Consider the following 19819-nt stretch of genomic DNA (forward strand, 5'->3'; position numbering starts at 1 on the left):
ATGTTTAATAATAATATGCCATCATGGTTCTGTCAGTGGAGCAGCACATTAAAATATGTCGCCATAAATGTCGCGAAACGTAAACACGACACAGTGAGCCTTAGTGGTACAAATTTGTTTATCTAAAACAGGATGAAATATAGGATATCATTATGATAATTATGGAGTCGCTGTGATTGCTGCAACCATCATGGCAAATTACTTGTGATTATAAGCACTCGATTGTCACAAAGCGATGACGAAGTCAGGACGCGATCATGCAGTGAATATTCACGATGGACAAACTCTGGAAAATTTGGGGGAGTGGAGAGACGTCAACGGCGTCATTACCGAAGTTGATACCAGCGGTACCAGAAGTGATGGGTCCTTACCAGAGATTTGATCTTCAATTTGTGTTGAAGGAAATTGAAACTGCAGATCATTATGTCGAGGTAGGATGTGGCGGACATTTTGAGTTATTTTTGGAAGGATGTTTTGACTTTTCAATATGGAGTCGGATGGAAAATTGTGGTTTGTCCTGATTCTGGTCGGGAGTTTAGAGTCTATGGTTGTAATTAATGTTGGTTTGATGAATTGATGGATAAGTTCATGACCTTTGTATTTATGGGTTATGACGATAAACCAGACATAGTTGTACTTTAATGGTTTTGCTGGATGTTACATGTTGCATGTTGTCCCTAAACGTAAAACTTAAGAATGGACACCGCAGATAATCAGGATTTTACAAAGACTTTTAAAAATGGGAGTCATGGTGACTCACAATATTTATTTTGGGGAGTCATTTTCAATATTTGGGAGTCGTGAAAATTTAATATTTCTTTGTGTTTATCATTCTCAGTATGTAATATTTCTTTGTGGTAATCATTCTCAGTATGTTACTGTGTACGTCACACCACCAAATGGAACTACAGCATTGTTCCATTCAAACAGCCAGGATTACTGTCTCCTCTGAGTTCTCTGGAGCAATCTGACATCTCTGTAAAAGTCAAACTATCATCGAACAATATCATTTTTTGCTTATCAAATCGATTTTATTGAACTGAATTGTGAAGGCCACCCATAAAACTTGCGTCAAACTTGACTCGTATGATAGTATTTTGGAAGTCGTTAACAAAATTGTTGCGTCAAATACGCAGGAATCCCGCGTCACAATTCCCAATGTGAGTGTTATTGGATGTTGGAATGATTGATGTTTTAATAAGCTGAAATATGTCAAATCAAGGTGAAGGGTCAGGCTTGATTTCCAACACGGGTAGAATGTATGAAGCCCATTTCTGATGTCCCACACCATGATATTGCTGGAACATTGCTACTAGCAGAGGAAAACCATTCTCACTCATGTAAACTTGATGTTGTGAGTTTTTCTGTTACCCATTCATTCATAAGGCATCACATGCAGTTTGTAGGTTACTTCCTATTGGGAACCCTATTTTCGTTCCTGGGATAACCCCAAGGACAATTATTTGGAAGGTAAATGCCTTTACTGGTATCATGTAGTCTTTCTCACTGTCGCTGCACTGCATTATCATTTAGTGCTTTGTTACTTGCACTGGTGCAACCCAATATTACAAAGTGTAACCTAGTTATTAGTCTAACTTGCACCAGGTGCAATTTTGAGTGGGTAAACTTCTGAATAAAACGTCTAAATAATTGCATCTACTTATAGCAGTAAAAGCAGTGCAACTAGAATTTGGCTGGTGCAACTAGGTTTTTATCTTAGGCTGCACCTGGTGCAACTAGTTTTTTTCTCATATGCTGCAACTGATGCAAATAGATTTTTATCTTAGGCTGCACTTGGTGCAACTAGGTTTTATCTTAGGCTGCACCTGGTGCAAGCAGGTTAACAGCTCTTAAATCAAGCTCTAATTATTTTCTCTTTAGCCCTGCCTTTCTGCTGTGCTAAAGCCCAAAATGAAGCAAGTTAGATTTCCTCCGGTTGTCCCATCTCACTGGGGCTCCTTTCCAATTTTCAGTTTGTTTCTCTCAAAATGATATATATTCAGTGATTAAGCGTTAGTCTATGTATCATGCTGTGATCCTTTTAAAAGATTATGTGAAGTCTGAAGTCGCGGTGTGAAATGAGTGTGAGACAACTGTACATTTTATAGTAATTTGTGTTTTTATGAATCTTGAATTGATAGTATGAGGCCGTATATTGATTTGGTGAATTTTTGATATCATGATGAGCCTAATGTTTATGTTATGTCATGGTGAAATGAGAATCTGTTGATCTTAGATTATCAATTTGGTGAATTTTTACTAAAATTATCAACCTGATGTTTATATAAATAATAATATAATGTGCTTGATTGGCATTTTAGAACATGCTATTTGATGAACTTAATTATTTTCTGGATTTCATGTTCTTTTATTCTTTGATACCACATTTCTGGGTCTGTTCTGGCCCCATTTTTACCTGATGATGGGCCCGGAACAGGCCCCGAAATGTTGTATCAAAGAATAAATCTTAAATCCAACCTTGACATGGATGTTTCATTCATTGAAACACTTGCTAGGCTGATCAGCTTTATGTGAACTAGTTGACAGGAAACGTCATCTATATACTGCCTCAGTAGAGCTATCTTGGATAACCCAAGCTGCCTGTGAGGCCCTAGAAGGTTAATAGTCATGGAGAAATGAGAATTTATTGGAACTGGAAATTTCCCAAATCATGCAAGGAGTTAGTGTGAAATAAGAGTTTATTGGTCCTGCCTGTCAGACCTCCATGTTGGATTCGGCCAGGGTGGAGCTCGTACATGGACTCAGAGTGGTGGTCATGTGTGGGTTGGTAGACGTGATGGGCGTGTAATTAAAACTGTGACATTTCAGATCTGTTTGAGTCATTAGGATCAAACCGAAGGCTAAAACAGTCCATTGAAATTACTGCTGGAAGCTGATTGAAAACCTTTCGTGTTGATGTCAACACAACCAATGCCACAACCCACAACACAACAGACACATTAAAATGAGTCACAACATAAGATAACCAAAAAATTCAGCACAGACACATTACAATAAAGTCACATTATAACACAACCCATAACACAATCCAGAAGACATTACTACTAAAACCACAACACAACCATTGACACCGCCCACAACACACATAACTGATCACAACACAACTGATGGCACAATCCTCGACACAACATACATTACTAGCAACATCACCCCACGACACAACCCTCAACACAACACATATGTTACAACCATAATCACATCACAACAACCAACGACACAACCCTCAACACAACACATATGTTACAACCATAATCACATCACAACACAACCAATGACACCGCCCACAACACACATAACTGATCACAACACAACTGATGACACAATCCTCGTGGCAACCTACATCACAACACAACAGGTCACTAGCACAATGACATCACAACACAACCCATGACACAACACACAAAGGATGGTCATGTTACCATCGAACTGCTCCTTTCCTATACCACTATCAACAATATATATTGTGATAATTGTTCATGATACATGTGTATCATAATACTTAATACATAGCTATGAATTATGTAATAATTTCAAATGGACGGTAGGGTAGCCTAATGGTTAAAGCGTTCACTCACCATGCCGAAGACCTGGGTTTTCGATTCCTCACATGGGTACAATGTGTAAAGCCAATTTCTGGTGTCCCATGCCATTATATTGCTGGAGTATTGCTAAAAATGGCATTTAACTAAACTCACTCACTCACTCAATACCAGATCAAATCAGTCAATACTGGTGTGTATAGTTCACATAGCATACTATCAATAATTACATCTCAATGCTGTTAGGACTGATACTGTATGGACCAGTACTGTGAGTATCAGGACTCTACAGGGGTGGAAATAACATTAAAAGTGCTAGAGTACACCGGTACAGTGGCACATGTAAAATCACTTGCCCTGATAATATTTTCTCTATACTGGCCGATTTTCTTGTAAACAACATAATTAACATTGGAAAGTCAACTGGATATTGGTATAGCGTGATATATATACAAATTTCCTTGCCCGACTGGAAAAAACACTGGACTCGGATGTCAGGCAATGGGTTATTTCCACCCCTGCTCTATTAATACATTACTTGTAATGCTGTCAGCATTCTACGATGTATCAGCCCTTTGAGTAATAATACTGTTTGAATACTGTTGGTGTCAGTACTGAAAATGCTGAAGTTGTGTCAGTACAAAAAAGAACATGTTTGATGCGTCGATTCTGACATCGCGGATGGTCATACCTACATGGATGTTTCATTCATGCAGAAACTTGCTGGGCTGATCCGCTTTATGTGAACTAGACGGCGGGGAAGGTCATCTGTTCTACTTCAGTACTGACGACCCTGCAGATAGAGCTACTTATCATTATCGCTGCCTATAAACCTGATGAATATCTAGTGCTTTAGGAGGGGCAATATGTTTTGGATTGCTGTGTTGTATTGATCTGGAATCTGATCTGCATTACTGCAATGAATATTAATGTCATATCTTTATGATCAGCTCGAAATTCATGCTAGCCTGCTAGCCCGAGGCTGCTGAAATGTGCTGAGGGCAAGTGAAAATCCTCACTGACGGTTGAGAGTTTGAGAGTTATTGAGAGTTAAATATCTGGCAGAAACAGTTCTCCAACTTTCAGTTTCACGATGACTTGGAACAGAACAAAATGTCACTTTTAGCAGGGACTTAACGATTATCATTCTCTGTGATCTGCGTCAACAAGGTTTTCAAAATTTCTTCTGATTTGTCTAAATTAAGATTTTTGTACACGTGAAGATCCAGTTTAGAATTGATCTTCAGCAAAACATGGTTGTAAAAGGCGACTAACGGGATCGGATGGTCAGACTCGCTGACTTGGTTGACACGTGTCATTGTATCCCAATTGCGTAGATCGATGTGCAAGATGTCAATCACTTGATTGTCTGGTCAAGACTCAATTGTTTATAATGGGAATATTGCTGAGTTTGGCGTTCAACAACAAACAAAAAAGATTTTTGTCGTTAACACCCTCATGCTAGTACCTTCATACATCAGTTTTCTATGCACTCTTTTTGGTCTCTGTTCATGTTTTTGTCTGTTGTTTGCAGGGAGCACGGGTATGGATCCCGGATCCCGAGGAGGTGTGGCGAGCTGCCGAGCTGCTGGAACCCTACACCGGGCAGTCCAAGCTCAAAATACAGTACGAGGAGGGGGAGGTGAGTCCGATATTTTAGCCCACTTAGGCATTGTGGGATATGTGGGGGAGCCACTGCAGGCATTGTGGGATATGTAGGGCAGCCGGTGAGGTTTATGGGACTGGCCTCATGGGACAAGCCTCACAGGACAAGCCTCACTTGGAGTCAGCCACTGAGGCATTGTGGGATGTAGTTCAGCCATTTGGGCTACTGATGCATTGTGGGATGTGTGGGTCAATCATTTGGGTGACTGATGCATTGTGGGCCTTGTGAGTCAGCCACTGATGCATTGTTGGACATGTGGGTCAGCGACTGAGGCATTGTGGGACATCGGTCAACCATTAGGACTACTGATGCATTGTGGGATGTATGGGTCAGCTGTTGGGGCTACTGAGGCATTGTGGGACTTGTAGGTCAGCCACTGATGCATTATGGGACATATGGGTCAGCCACTGTGAACAATGTAGGGATGTATGGGTCAGCTATTGGGGCGACTGAGGCATTGTGGGATGAGTAAGTCACTGATGCATTGTGGGACATGTTGGTTACCCTTTGGGCAACTGTTGCACTGTGGGATGAGTGGGTCAGCAACGCAGCAACAATGTATAGAACAGTTCCCACAGCAACAGTAAATTTTAGAATATCCTCGTCTGAACAGTTGTCAATCACTTTATGTCGCTGGCTTGAGCAATTGGTTGATCTGGAATCTTTAGAACTTTTATTGCAGAATAGACACGAGGCACTCTTCACATTTCAGAATGGCTTGGACATCCTTGAGTGTGACAAACTCTAATGCATATTTTCATGACAAAAACATATATTTCGTTCAGCTTTCAACTTCCAGAATTTGACATAGCTTCAGCAATGCATCAAAATTCATCATTCAAAATTGAATCAATGTGATAGCAAATATTTATTCATAAAATCTGCCACATGTTCGACCTAAAGATGGAAATGTCAAGTGACGTTTTGCAAACTTCAAGCCTATGTAATAACCTGACTCCTAAGTAACACTTCGGCCAAACTCTCATACCAGCATTCACATAGCAGAGCTGTGAATAAACAATTAACCATGATAACGGCAAATATTGAAATATCAAGTGATAGAGGAAGGTGGTGATTGCCATTAGTTGAGAGTAGCTGCTGATGAGCTGATTAAATGACTCTTCCTCTGTGTATTCCAGGACATGTTAAGTACCCAGATCACCTTGACACCCAAAACAGGAATCCATGTGGGGATTCTTGGCTAGGATGGTTCCCCAGCTATCTATACTGACTGACTGAATTTGGTTTTATGCCGCTTTTAGCAATATCTGTACTTGGCTTCACAAATTGTAAGAGGTGGCCAAATAGATTGATGGCTACCCCTAAAGTCTTGCTCAGTTGGTTATCACATCCCAGTTCAGATGTATCAGCTCTATGCTCATCATGCCGGTCACTGGATTATCTGGTCCAGTCCTGTTTGAGACTGCCATTATATATTTGGAGTTTGCTGGGCCGAGCAAATACAACACACATATCATCAAAGTCTAAAACTGAACAAAATTTTCAAAAGTTTGGCACCTTCAGTAAAATTAAAAATTAAGTTATATGTCCTGATGCAGGAACCGAAAAAAGATATTGTATCCCCAACATAATTTTAAGAACTCCCCACCCGAGTTACATGGTCTCTAAGTGCTCCAGGAAGCAACTAGATAAATCTGGTTACATTTGGTGACCTTGCTTCCAACCTCCAGTACAATCTTCTTTTGACTTCCTCTGGGGTAGCCTTGCGGTTAAAGCGCTCACTCGTCACGCTAAAGACCTGGGTTCGATTCCCTACATGGGTAAAATGTGTGAAGCCCATTCCTGGTGTCCCCGCCATGATATTGCTGGAATATTGCTAAAAGTGGCATAAAACCATACACAGTCAGTCAGTCCTCTGTTGCGTTGCATCAGCCCGGCTAGAATACCTCAGTGTGCTAGCACTGTAATACTGATGTACCAGGTCACTCCCTAGAACCAAATCACTCCAGACAAGGACTGGTTTGCTTGGAATCTGCTGTTTGAGCAGGGTTTCCATGTTGAACTGAAGCATGGGGTCTCAGTGCTCTAGTCAGTGTAGCACCGCGTGTACTTGTTGGTCCCTGCCTGGTGGATTAAGACCAGGTCACTAATGTGTCCCTAGAACCAAATCACTCTAGACAAGGACTGACTGGCTATAAAACCAGAGTCTGCTAGTGTCTGAGGGTGGTGTCCATGTTGAACTCCACGAAGCATGGTCATCTCAGTGCTCTAGCAGTGTAGATCTTCAGCAAAACCCATGCTTGTCGTGTCTGAGGGTGGTGTCCATTTTGAACTGAAGCATGGATCAGTGGTGGTCAGGCTTCAGCAACCCTGACTTGGTTGATACATGTCATCGGTTCCCAGTTGGAAGACACATGTCAGATCAATGCTCATGCTGTTGATCACTGGATTGTCTGGTCCAGACTTGATTATTTACAGGTCGCGCCATATAGCTGGAATATTGCTGAGTGCGGCGTAAAACTAAACTCACTCACTCATTCTAGCAGTGTAACACCGGTGAAGGAAGACCAGTTCACTCCCCAGGACCAAATCACTCTTGACAAGGACTGGTCAGCTAGGATCCAGTATCCTGTGTCTGGGTGTGGTATCCGTGTTGAACTGTTGCATGGTGTCTCAGTTGGTTGGCAGTATTAAACCAGCCCAATGCAGAACACAACCAAGCAGCTTCACAAACACATGCATGCCTCTGGCAATATAACAGAAAGTGGTGTTTAAACCCACGTCTCACCTGCCCATCACAATGTCTTTCAGGTGCGTAGGACATCCAAGGTGATGTTCAGGCACACATACATGGAGGTATTTGGAATGCTGAGTGAAAATTGATTTGTTGTAAGTTCAAAGCTTATAGACAGTTGAGCAGTTACAAAGCATGTTCCTGCTAATGGCTTGTGAGATTCCAGAAAGGATTGTAGAGGAACCTGTTTGCATTGACCCCATTCCACCTCTGACCGAGACTTCTCAACAATGTCGTCTTATAGTTTACTGGTTTACAATCTCGCACCAACCTTATCATTGGACAGCCAGGGGTGTATCTGTCACATTTGACCATGTCTTAACTCATCATCTTGTACAACGGTTGGGGTCATGGTTCATCTTGCCGAAGACCGGGTTCAAACAAGGGCCCATTTTTATGACCTTGATGTCATTTGCAATCAAACCAAACTTCAGTTGCACTTTACAAAGGGATATTTTTGCACTTTGGATATTTTTGTTTTATGGATTTGATCAGCTGAGTGCTTAAACCCATGATTAAAGATAGAAGTTCTATTAAAACATTTTTTACTTGACATATCCAACTTTCATTGATTTGACAAAAATAAGAGATAATTTTCAAAATCATACAAAATTTAACTTTTCAAATTTTTATTATAATTTTAGCTTAGCCTCAGCAATCTTCATTTCTGAATTTCTTTAGAAAAGAGTACTATCTTAAAAACATTTATTCCAAATGAAATTGAAACTATTGATCACATTTTTTTAAACCAGCCATGAAAACTTGTTAGCATGATAAAAAACCCCACTCAAATAAAAAAACTTATTGCAACATATCAATGTGAACAAATTCTTCTCAAGGACAGGAACCATTTCTAAGTTGTACTTGCTATGACAATCAAACAACCGTTCCCCCTTAAATGATCAAGTGTATTCCTTAAGAAGCCCTCCTCAGTCTATAATCTAAGATCTCTTCAGGGTCCTAGAGCAGCTCTCCGTCAAGGGCAGAATGAAGTCCACAGATTCTAATAAGATTATCTGAGACAGCAACCAGTAGCTAAAGTGGGCGGCTGTAATTAGCTCTGTCCCCTTGACCTGAGTCAATAAGGGCTGTCAGTGTTTCGTCAATACCAGCTTTTCTTCACAGGACATTCAAACTTGGCACCTCTTGGCGAACCGTACATCTTAAGAGTAGAATGTCTTTTTGAAGGTTTTGAATAAGGAGTAGGATGCCGTAGATTTTTTTGTGGCCTGTTTCTGTGAGGATATGCAGATTCCGGCACAAAGAAGTTCCTTGTATCGCAGACTGGCACAAAGTCAGTTACCATGGGGGATAATGGAGTAACATAGAAATGCCAAGATTGTCCTGAAGACTAATAGAATATAAATAATTTAGGAGTTCTTAATTGTTTTGTCATGAACAGAAAAGGTCCCTCGTCCATATTTGTTTTTTCCTTTTTTGATAAGCTTGAACTCCCCCCAAAAATTAATCAGGGTAAAAATAATATAAAAAATATATTTTTTGGGTTCAATGTATTATTTTCTAATTTGAAAAGTTACGGTAGACAGTGAAATATGAACCATACAGAATTATACCCTTTACAGTGTATTAAATATATTATTTGCCATAAATGGTTTGAAAAACAATTTCAGTTTCCAATCTCAGAAATACTTGGTTGGAGTTAATTCATCAACTTTCAGTTTTGGAGACACTGAAAATACAATAAGACTACACTTAAGCTTTGCCTAATACAAGGGCAGAGTTGCAAACCTCTACAATTTTATGGTATGAATTTTATCCTCTAACTACTCCAATACGATTGCACTAGAAATTCTACAAAATCTGAAGAAAATTAATTAAAATCAGACATATAGACAAACATATATTTTTGTCTATTGAATAAATTTTAGGAAGTCACTCACTTTCCATTCATCAAATTTAATGACATACTTGAACTGGAATCAATGCAAGTAACAATTTGGAAATCTGCTGTTGGAGGTATGTGAAATTAAAGCTTCACTCTTGATTAGTGTCATATTATCTTTCTCAGAATCCATCATGATTTTAAGTATTTTGTTGACTACTAATTTTATGGTCAAACTACTAATTTTGATCCTTGAAACTACTATTTGCAACACTTTGGGGTTGGCATCTCTGCAAAGGGTGTCCTGATAGACAGTAGAAGTTAAGACCATCTGAGGGATGTGAGATAGCTGTGGCTTTCCAGCCTCTGGGTTTGAAATTTTCCCGCGTGAGCGGGCATCTGAGTGTAAACTACCTGAGGGAAGTTGACCTGTATCGTAAATTGTAACTTTGTTAAGAGAATAACGAATTGCTTGCTTTTGTATTTGGTGCTATGACATTTTCTGTTTTTAAATAAAAATGTGATGAAAATATATGTTTTTAAAACAAAACTCTTTTGGACGTTAAACTTAAAATGGTAATGATAGCAAACTTGAGATATCTCGTCACTATATGGCCGAAAAATGCTGATGTGACGTAAACCCCGACACTACTACTACTACTACTACTACTACTACTACTACTACTACTACTACTACTACTACTACTACTAATAATAATAATAATAATGTGTCCATTTATATAGCGCCAAACTCCACACTAGGTATGCTCATAGCGCTAACAATCAAGGCACAGCACATTATTACCCCGGATAACCCAAGCTGCCTGTTAGGCGCTAGAAGGTTATAGTCATATGACTTTTTCCACCGGGTACCCATTTTCCTGCTGGGTGAACAATTTTGAACAAACTCACTTGCCTAAGGTGAGGCCACATGTGTCACAATAATGGTCACTACTTCTACTACTACAATGAAGTCCATCATGCCCAGTACTGGTGCAATCTGTAACACCCATCCTTGGTATCCCCTGAAATGATATGGATGGAATAATGGTCACAATCAATGTTAATTTCAACTGCGGGCAGTTTGGCTGGCATGCATAATTCATTTTGCCTTGTTAGCAGGTAATGAACCATAACAATTTGTATTCTTTCTGTATTGGCTTGACCTCTGTTAACAATGTTTAGTAGATGCTTTGTTAGCCTTGTTAGCAAGGAAAGAAACGGTGACAATCAACAGACTTGAGGCATTGCAGTGGCTTGACCTCTGTTAACAATGTTTAGTAGATGCATTGTTAGCCTTGTTAGCAAGGAAAGAAACAGTGACAACCAACAGACTTGAGGCATGGGGTGCAGTGGCTTGACCTCTGTTAACAATGTTTAGTAGATACATTGTTAGCCTTGTTAGCAAGGAAAGAAACAGTGACAATCAACAGACTTGAGGCATGGGGTGCAGTGGCTTGACCTCTGTTAACAATGTTTAGTAGATACATTGTTAGCCTTGTTAGCAAGGAAAGAAACAGTGACAACCAACAGACTTGAGGCATGGGGTGCAGTGGCTTGACCTCTGTTAACAACGTTTAGTAGATACATTGTTAGACTTGTTAGCAAGGAAAGAAACGGTGACAATCAACAGACTTGAGGCATGGGGTGCAGTGGCTTGACCTCTGTCAACAATGTTTAGTAGATACATTGTAAGACTTGTTAGCAAGGAAAGAAACAGTGACAATCAACAGACTTGAGGCATGGGGTGCAGTGGCTTGACCTCTGTCAACAATGTTTAGTAGATACATTGTAAGACTTGTTAGCAGGTCATGAATCATGACAATTACAGGTCATGGAATGGAGTGGTTTGACCTGTTGTTAGCAATGTTTAGAAAATGCATTTTTAGCCTTGTTAGCCCGTTAGCATTGTTATTCACCATTGTATGATTTTCACCCATACAGGGCCATTGGACAGTAAGTACCCAGGGTGATCTCCCCTTTCAAAAACCCAAACAACAGTGGATATCTCTTCGGGTAAATAGGCCTGGCGACTCAACACCATATTTGTTAAAAGTTCTTATTAGAAAAAGTGCTTTTGAAGTTTCGTTTTCATCACTTGCAAGGGAAACAACTCACAATGGCTTCTCTGTTTAGGAAAAGTGTATATAATGTACAACTCAGCTTATATTAAAGGAACAATTTATTGAGATGTCTTTTTCAGCTAAATATGGAATTCATGCAAATATCCTACATCTATGACATCAGAGCTACAAATCTTGTATTGTGGCTGACTTAACACTATACAATCTTCAGATTTCAACAGAAGTCCCTCCACTGTCAGCTATCCATATTCAAAGTGTGTGTAATGTACAACTCAGCTTAATTTAAAGGAACAATTTATTGGAATGTCTTTTTTGCTAAATATGGAATTCATGCAAAAAAAATGGCTCAAGGAAGTTGTCCATAATCAATCAAAATAATAGTTCATTGGATGAAAACAAGTTCAGATGATGCTGATGATGATGATAATGAATGTACTTTTATGTGATTTTATAATATTGAAATTAGTGTTTAGCTTTTTAGCATTTGAGTAAATGATTAAATTGTATAATTCTTAACAGACATAAAATATTATTAATCATACACAGACCTTTCATTTCTTGTTTTATGTTTACAATTTCTGAAATGATATTTGAAATTTTTGCAAATAAAATCCAGCCATCTCACAATAAGATCCTTGTATCATTGTGAGATGACAGTGCACACTATCATTAGACTTTTCATTATGAGATGTGGCAGAATTTCTGTGATGTCTCCAAGGAAATATTGACTGCACATATATGTAATTCTTTATGTAATGCGCGGGTATTTTAAGTTGGATTACTTGTCCCCAATCCCTTTCACATTTGTGAATAAAATATGTTTAAATCAAATTCTTTATGTAGCATCCACCACTAAAATGTTAATCAAATTAAACATATCATATGTTTTTATTAATATTAAAATTGTCATTTGCAAATGGCATTTTGTAGAATTTTTGAAAACAATTTAAATGTTTCAGAAGGATATATTGTTGCAGTCACTATTGAAATGTTAATCAAGCAACATTTAAAAAATATATGTATACAATTTGAAAAGGCAATAATTTTCTTTTGCAAATAGTGTTAATAATAATCTTTGAAATTAAATACTGGTTTAACATTAATGACTATATCCATCTCAAATATATATTTTTTTGCAGATGAATATTTCAAAGTTTTGTTCAATGGAAAAATAAGAATATTTTTTTAAACATGAAAATCCAATTTGAAACATAAACAATCTAATATTCTACATAATGAATATTGTCACATGAAGTAGAATGTTTATTTCATTTGGGACATTTTAATGATGATGAAAATTAGGGGACTGAAAGAAAAGAGAAAAAACAATGTTTATGAGTTGCTTCAAAGGGAAGTGAAACTGTATATATTGTTTCCCTTGCTGTGTGATATTTTGTATTACTTTAGCATGGAGAGTATCTCATCAAGTGAATGTAATGCTTTTGTAAAGCTATAGTTGAAGTTGTGTTGAAGTTGTTACTGTCTGTTCTAGTTGCAAGCATGGATATTGGGGCATTGATCCCATTTTAAGTTGACGTTCCATGTTAATTCATGCACATCACAGTTATATACTTACAAGTTATTTCAGACCAGATGATGTATATTTTTGGGGTGGTAAGTGTTGAGACAGTAAGACAACAATGAAACAACACAAGTTGTTCAGGCCTATTGCCCTCTTTACATGTAATGCTTTTTCTGAGCATGTCATGGAATGATAGTTTTAGTTTACTTCTCTGGGTCAACGCGACCTAAGTGACTTGGTCACCATGACCTTATATTATTTGTGCCCTCTTTACATGTAATGCTTCTATCTGAGCATGTCATGGAATGATAGTTGTAGTTTACTTCTCTGGGTCAACGTGACCTAGGTGACTGGGTCAACATGACCTAGTTACTTGTCAGGTCACCATTACCTTATAATATTAATGCTGTCATTGAGAAAAGAAATCGGTTCTCTTCTACTGAGGTGTTCTGAAAAAAATCACATTGTTGTGTTCACTCAAAACAGTTAAATTCAGAATATAATATTTTGTTTAATAATATATAGATACATGCTTTTTTCAATGACAGCTCTAATATGACAACGCATGCACAACTTAGGCCAGTTTCCACAAGGTGATCATAGCTCTAAGACTCTAGTACTTCTTATCTTTTCACATGCACAGATATGGTGCTAAGGCAAAAACAAACAAAGGCCTTGTTACCTCTGTACATTGACATAAATGTACAGCAGACGTTACACTTAGAATTCTTGGGTCTTGGAGGGTACTGTTTAAAAAAAGCAGCGTTAGTTCTCCAACGAGATCTAAGTTACAATCATAGTAGAGCCATAACAGTTGTCAGTCTATGTTCAGTTATGGGTGTTAAGATCTTCTTATACTTATGTTAAAGTATGGCAATGGTATTGGGGCCCCAACAATTGTAAGTCTCTTTTTTTATGTGGGAGTTACGATCATCTTAGACCAATGGTAGTTGTAAGTTTATGTTAAAGTAGTAGTTACAGTTGTCTCAGACCTACGTTAGTCTTAAGTCTGTGTTAAGGTATGGGAGGTACAATTGTCTTAGACCAAAGTTAGTCGTAACTCTTTGTTAAAGTATGGCGGTTATGATTGTCTTAGAGCCACAACAGTCGTAGGTCTATGTTAAAGTATGGCGGTTATAATTGTCTTAGAGCCACAACAGTCGTAGGTCTTTGTTAAAGTATGGCGGTTATAATTGTCTTAGAGCCACAACAGTCGTAGGTCTATGTTAAAGTATGGCGGTTATGATTGTCTTAGAGCCACAACAGTCGTAGGTCTATGTTAAAGTATGGCGGTTATGATTGTCTTAGAGCCACAACAGTCGTAGGTCTATGTTAAAGTATGGCGGTTATGATTATCTTAGAGCCACAACAGTCGTGTAGGTCTATGTTAAAGTGGCAGTTATGTCTTAGAGCCACAACAGTAGGTCTATGTTAAAGTATGGCGGTTATGATTGTCTTAGAGCCACAACAGTCGTAGGTCTATGTTAAAGTATGGCAGTTATGATTGTCTTAGAGCCACAACAGTCGTAGGTCTATGTTAAAGTATGGCGGTTATGATTGTCTTAGAGCCACAACAGTCGTAGGTCTATGTTAAAGTATGGCGGTTATGATTGTCTTAGAGCCTCAACAGTTGTAGGTCTATGTTAAAGTATGGCGGTTATGATTGTCTTAGAGCCACAACAGTCGTAGGTCTATGTTAAAGTATGGCGGTTATGATTATCTTAGAGCCACAACAGTCATAGGTCTATGTCTTAAAGTCTATCGGTTATGATTGTCTTAGAGCCACAACACAGTCGTGAGGTCTATGTTAAAGTATGGTATGGGTTATGATTGTCTTAGAGCCACAACAGTCGTGAGGTCTATGTTAAAGTATGGCGGTTATGATTGTCTTAGAGCCACAACAGTCGTAGGTCTATGTTAAAGTATGGCGGTTATGATTATCTTAGAGCCACAACAGTAGGTCTATGTTAAAGTATGGCGGTTATGATTGTCTTAGAGCCACAACAGTCGTGAGGTCTATGTTAAAGTATGGCGGTTATGATTGTCTTAGAGCCACAACAGTCGTGGAGGTCTATGTTAAAGTATGGCGGTTATGATTGTCTTAGAGCCACAACAGTCGTGAGGTCTATGTTAAAGTATGGCGGTTATGATTGTCTTAGAGCCACAACAGTCGTAGGTCTATGTTAAAGTATGGCGGTTATGATTGTCTTAGAGCCACAACAGTCGTAGGTCTATGTTAAAGTATGGCGGTTATGATTATCTTAGAGCCACAACAGTCGTAGGTCTATGTTAAAGTATGGCGGTTATGATTGTCTTAGAGCCACAACAGTCGTAGGTCTATGTTAAAGTATGGCAGTTATGATTGTCTTAGAGCCACAACAGTCGTAGGTCTATGTTAAAGTATGGCGGTTATGATTGTCTTAGAGCCACAACAGTCGTAGGTCTATGTTAAAGTATGGCGGTTATGATTGTCTTAGAGCCACAACAGTCGTAGGTCTATGTTAAAGTATGGCGGTTATGATTGTCTTAGAGCCACAACAGTCGTAGGTCTATGTTAAAGTATGGCGGTTATGATTGTCTTAGAGCCACAACAGTCGTAGGTCTATGTTAAAGTATGGCGGTTATGATTGTCTTAGAGCCACAACAGTCGTAGGTCTATGTTAAAGTATGGCGGTTATGATTGTCTTAGAGCCACAACAGTCGTAGGTCTATGTTAAAGTATGGCAGTTATGATTGTCTTAGAGCCACAACAATCGTAGGTCTATGTTAAAGTATGGCGGTTATGATTGTCTTAGAGCCACAACAGTCGTAGGTCTATGTTAAAGTATGGCGGTTATGATTGTCTTAGAGCCACAACAGTCAGTGTAGGTCTATGTTAAAGTATGGCGGTTATGATTGTCTTAGAGCCACAACAGTCGTCAGGTCTATGTTAAAGTATGGCAGTTATTATTGTCTTAGAGCCACAACAGTCGTAGGTCTATGTTAAAGTATGGCGGTTATGATTGTCTTAGAGCCACAACAGTCGTAGGTCTATGTTAAAGTATGGCAGTTATTATTGTCTTAGAGCCACAACAGTCGTGGGTCTATGTTAAAGTATGGCGGTTATGATTGTCTTAGAGCCACAACAGTCGAGGTCTATGTTAAAGTATGGCAGTTATGATTGTCTTAGAGCCACAACAGTCGAGGTCTATGTTAAAGTATGGCAGTTATGATTGTCTTAGAGCCACAACAGTCGTAGGTCTATGTTAAAGTATGGCAGTTATGATTGTCTTAGAGCCACAACAGTCGAGGGTCTATGTTAAAGTTATATGGCAGTTATGATTGTCTTAGAGCCACAACAGTCGTGAGGTCTATGTTAAAGTATGACGGTTATGATTGTCTTAGAGCCACAACAGTCGTAGGTCTATGTTAAAGTATGGCGGTTATGATTGTCTTAGAGCCACAACAGTCGTGAGGTCTATGTTAAAGTATGGCAGTTATGATTGTCTTAGAGCCACAACAGTCGTAGGTCTATGTTAAAGTATGGTGGTTATGATTGTCTTAGAGCCACAACAGTCATAGGTCTATGTTAAAGTATGGCGGTTATAATTGTCTTAGAGCCACAACAGTCGTAGTCGTAGGTCTATGTTAAAGTATGGCAGTTATGATTGTCTTAGAGCCACAACAGTCGTGAGGTCTATGTTGAAGTATGGCGGTTATGATTGTCTTAGAGCCACAACAGTCGTAAGTCTATGTTAAAGTATATGGCGGTTATAATTGTCTTAGAGCCACAACAGTCGTAGGTCTATGTTAAAGTATGGTGGTTATAATTGTCTTAGAGCCACAACAGTCGTAGGTCTATGTTAAAGTATGGCGGTTATGATTGTCTTAGAGCCACAACAGTCGTAGGTCTGTGTTAAAGTATGGTGGTTATAATTGTCTTAGAGCCACAACAGTCGTAGGTCTATGTTAAAGTATGGTGGTTATAATTGTCTTAGAGCCACAACAGTCGTAGGTCTATGTTAAAGTATGGCGGTAATGATTGTCTTAGAGCCACAAGAGTCTGTGTTAGGCATGGGAGCTACGATCCTCTTAGCGCTAAAGTCACTTTGTGGAACAGCCTCCAAGACAGCTGAAATAGCTGGGTAGCATTGTCTCTGCCTGACATGAAAAATATAACTTCATTTATCATGGTTTAGTCATCCCGTGTGTATTATAGAACTTTATTAACCTCTTTATTTCAGCCTGTTTGAGTGTGAGAGTTCACTGTTTTCATCAGCTTCTCTCCTTCATAATGATCTTTGACATCTTCACTTCAAGTCCTGACTTGCCTAACAGAAATACAGTAGTTCTGATTACTCTCTGTTTGAGTGAGTGAGTGAGTTTAGTTTTACGCCGCACTCAGCAATATTCCAGCTATATGGCGGCGGTCTGTAAATAATCGAGTCTGGACCAGACAATCCAGTGATCAACAGCATGAGCATCGATCTGCACAATTGGGAACCGATGACATGTGTCAACCAAGTCAGCAAAACTGACCACCCGATCCCGTTAGTCGCCTCTGACGACAAGATACTCTCTGTTTGAAATTGTGTTGGCTGTAGGCCTTTGCTTTACAAGTCCTATAACGACAGTCTGTGTCAATTACGCTTTTGACTATGCTAACCTGGGCCTAGAGTTTCGAAGCTCTCTTAGCGCTAAGATAGTCGTAAGCTAATGTTAATGTATGACACTTACGACTATCTTATCGCTAAGAGAGCTTCGAAAATCTAGGCCCTGATCGTGTTTCTTGGCATAATTTTATGGCAATCTTAGTGTTGCCGTATTGTGTACTATTAACGCAGTTTTGTGGACTGATCAGACGGATTGGGTCGTCTGGCTCGCTGACTTGGTTGACACATGTCAATTGCATATATTGATGCTCATGCTGTTGAGGGGCGGTGGGGTAGCCTAGTGGTTAAAGCGTTGGCTCGTCACGCCGAAGACCTGGGTTCGAATCCCCACATGGGTACAATGTGTGAAGCCCATTTCTGGTGTCCCCCGCTGTGATGTTGCTGGAATATTGCTAAAAGCGGCGTAAAACCAAACTCAGTCAGTCAGTAAAAAATCTTGCCAGAAGTTCTGATGAAAATAATGAGCTTTTATATCCTAGTACCGTAGTTTAGAGTTGTGTTACGGAATATATTTTAGTTTCAGCCAGTTTATTGTGATGTTAGTGTAGATGCTTGCCCTGTAAATATTTCTGTATTCCAAGCATGATGGGTAGGTATTCAGCATGTTGTCAACATATGTGTTGATATATATACAGCATGTCTTCTAAAATGTTTTGCTTTCACAGGGGTTTTACATACCTTGTTTACTGTGAACCATGTCCAAGATACCCGTGAAGATCCGGGTTAGAATTGGTATTCAGTAACCCATGCTTGTTGTAAGAGGCGAGTAACGGGATCGGGTGTCAGGTTCGCTGACTTGGTTGACACATGTTATCGTATCCCAGTTGCATAGATTGATGCTCATGCTGTTGATCACTGGATTGTCTGGTCCAGACTCGATTATTTACAGAACGCCATCATATAGCTGGAATATTGCTGAGTGCGGCATAACACTCAACTCACTCACTCACTCATGTCCATGCCCAAAGCACATCAGTTTGGGCTTTCTTCTGCATTAAGCTGGCATTCCAACATACAGCTCGAATAGGGTTCAAAGCGGAATTAAACCAAAGTCACTCACTAGCTCATGGCTACATTAAAAAGAAACATCAGAAATAATAACACTTGTACATTTGAAAGGTCAGTGATTACTTCAACAGGGTTTTCCTTCAACTCATTAGGGAATTGAACCCGGGTGTATGGCGTGATGAGCGAAAGCTTTAACCACTAGGCTACCCACCGCCTCTCCAGGCTGGGAAATATTTCAGGTTTCGTCACCACTCTTTCGTTCTCATTACCCCAACAGAACATCCCAAATGAAGTTGAATTTTATGCTTGGTTGATGTTGATAACCTCAATCAAAATTTTCCCATGAGATGGGTATGTTGGCCAGTGCTTGTAGTCAGTCAATAACATCAGCTGTTGTGTGGTCACAGTGAGCACAGTTCTGCTCCAGTGGTCGTTATCTTTACACGTCAGACTGGCTGATAGTTAAATATTGAGTTTGAGGGTGGCTTGTTCATGATGTAAAGTCAATGTAGCTGTACAGAGAGGGATCATAATGGGAACATTAGACCTTTAGTCCTAGTTGACAGGAGCATTAGACCTTAGGACATATCAGCAAGGAACATTTTGGCCTTTGGTACTAAATGACAGGAACGTTACACGTTGAGTCAGATTAGCTCAGAGCATTTAGGAATTTGGTCATAGTAGGCAGGAACATTTAGGCCTTTAGTCAGTGTAGGCAGGAACATTTAG

General features: G+C 39.3%; 1 protein-coding gene across 1 annotated transcript in view; it reads left to right on the plus strand.

The window, feature by feature from the left end:
- Positions 1-19819, plus strand: part of LOC124261674 (unconventional myosin-Va-like) — a 164673-nt gene that overhangs the window by 33531 nt on the left and 111323 nt on the right. The window contains 1 exon segment of the mRNA XM_046696023.1: positions 5095-5202. Within this exon segment, the coding sequence (XP_046551979.1) occupies positions 5095-5202 (108 nt within the window).

Source organism: Haliotis rubra, unplaced genomic scaffold (assembly GCF_003918875.1).
Source record: "Haliotis rubra isolate DU_JTF1 unplaced genomic scaffold, ASM391887v1 Scf803, whole genome shotgun sequence".
In the NCBI taxonomy this organism is placed as follows: domain Eukaryota; kingdom Metazoa; phylum Mollusca; class Gastropoda; order Lepetellida; family Haliotidae; genus Haliotis; species Haliotis rubra.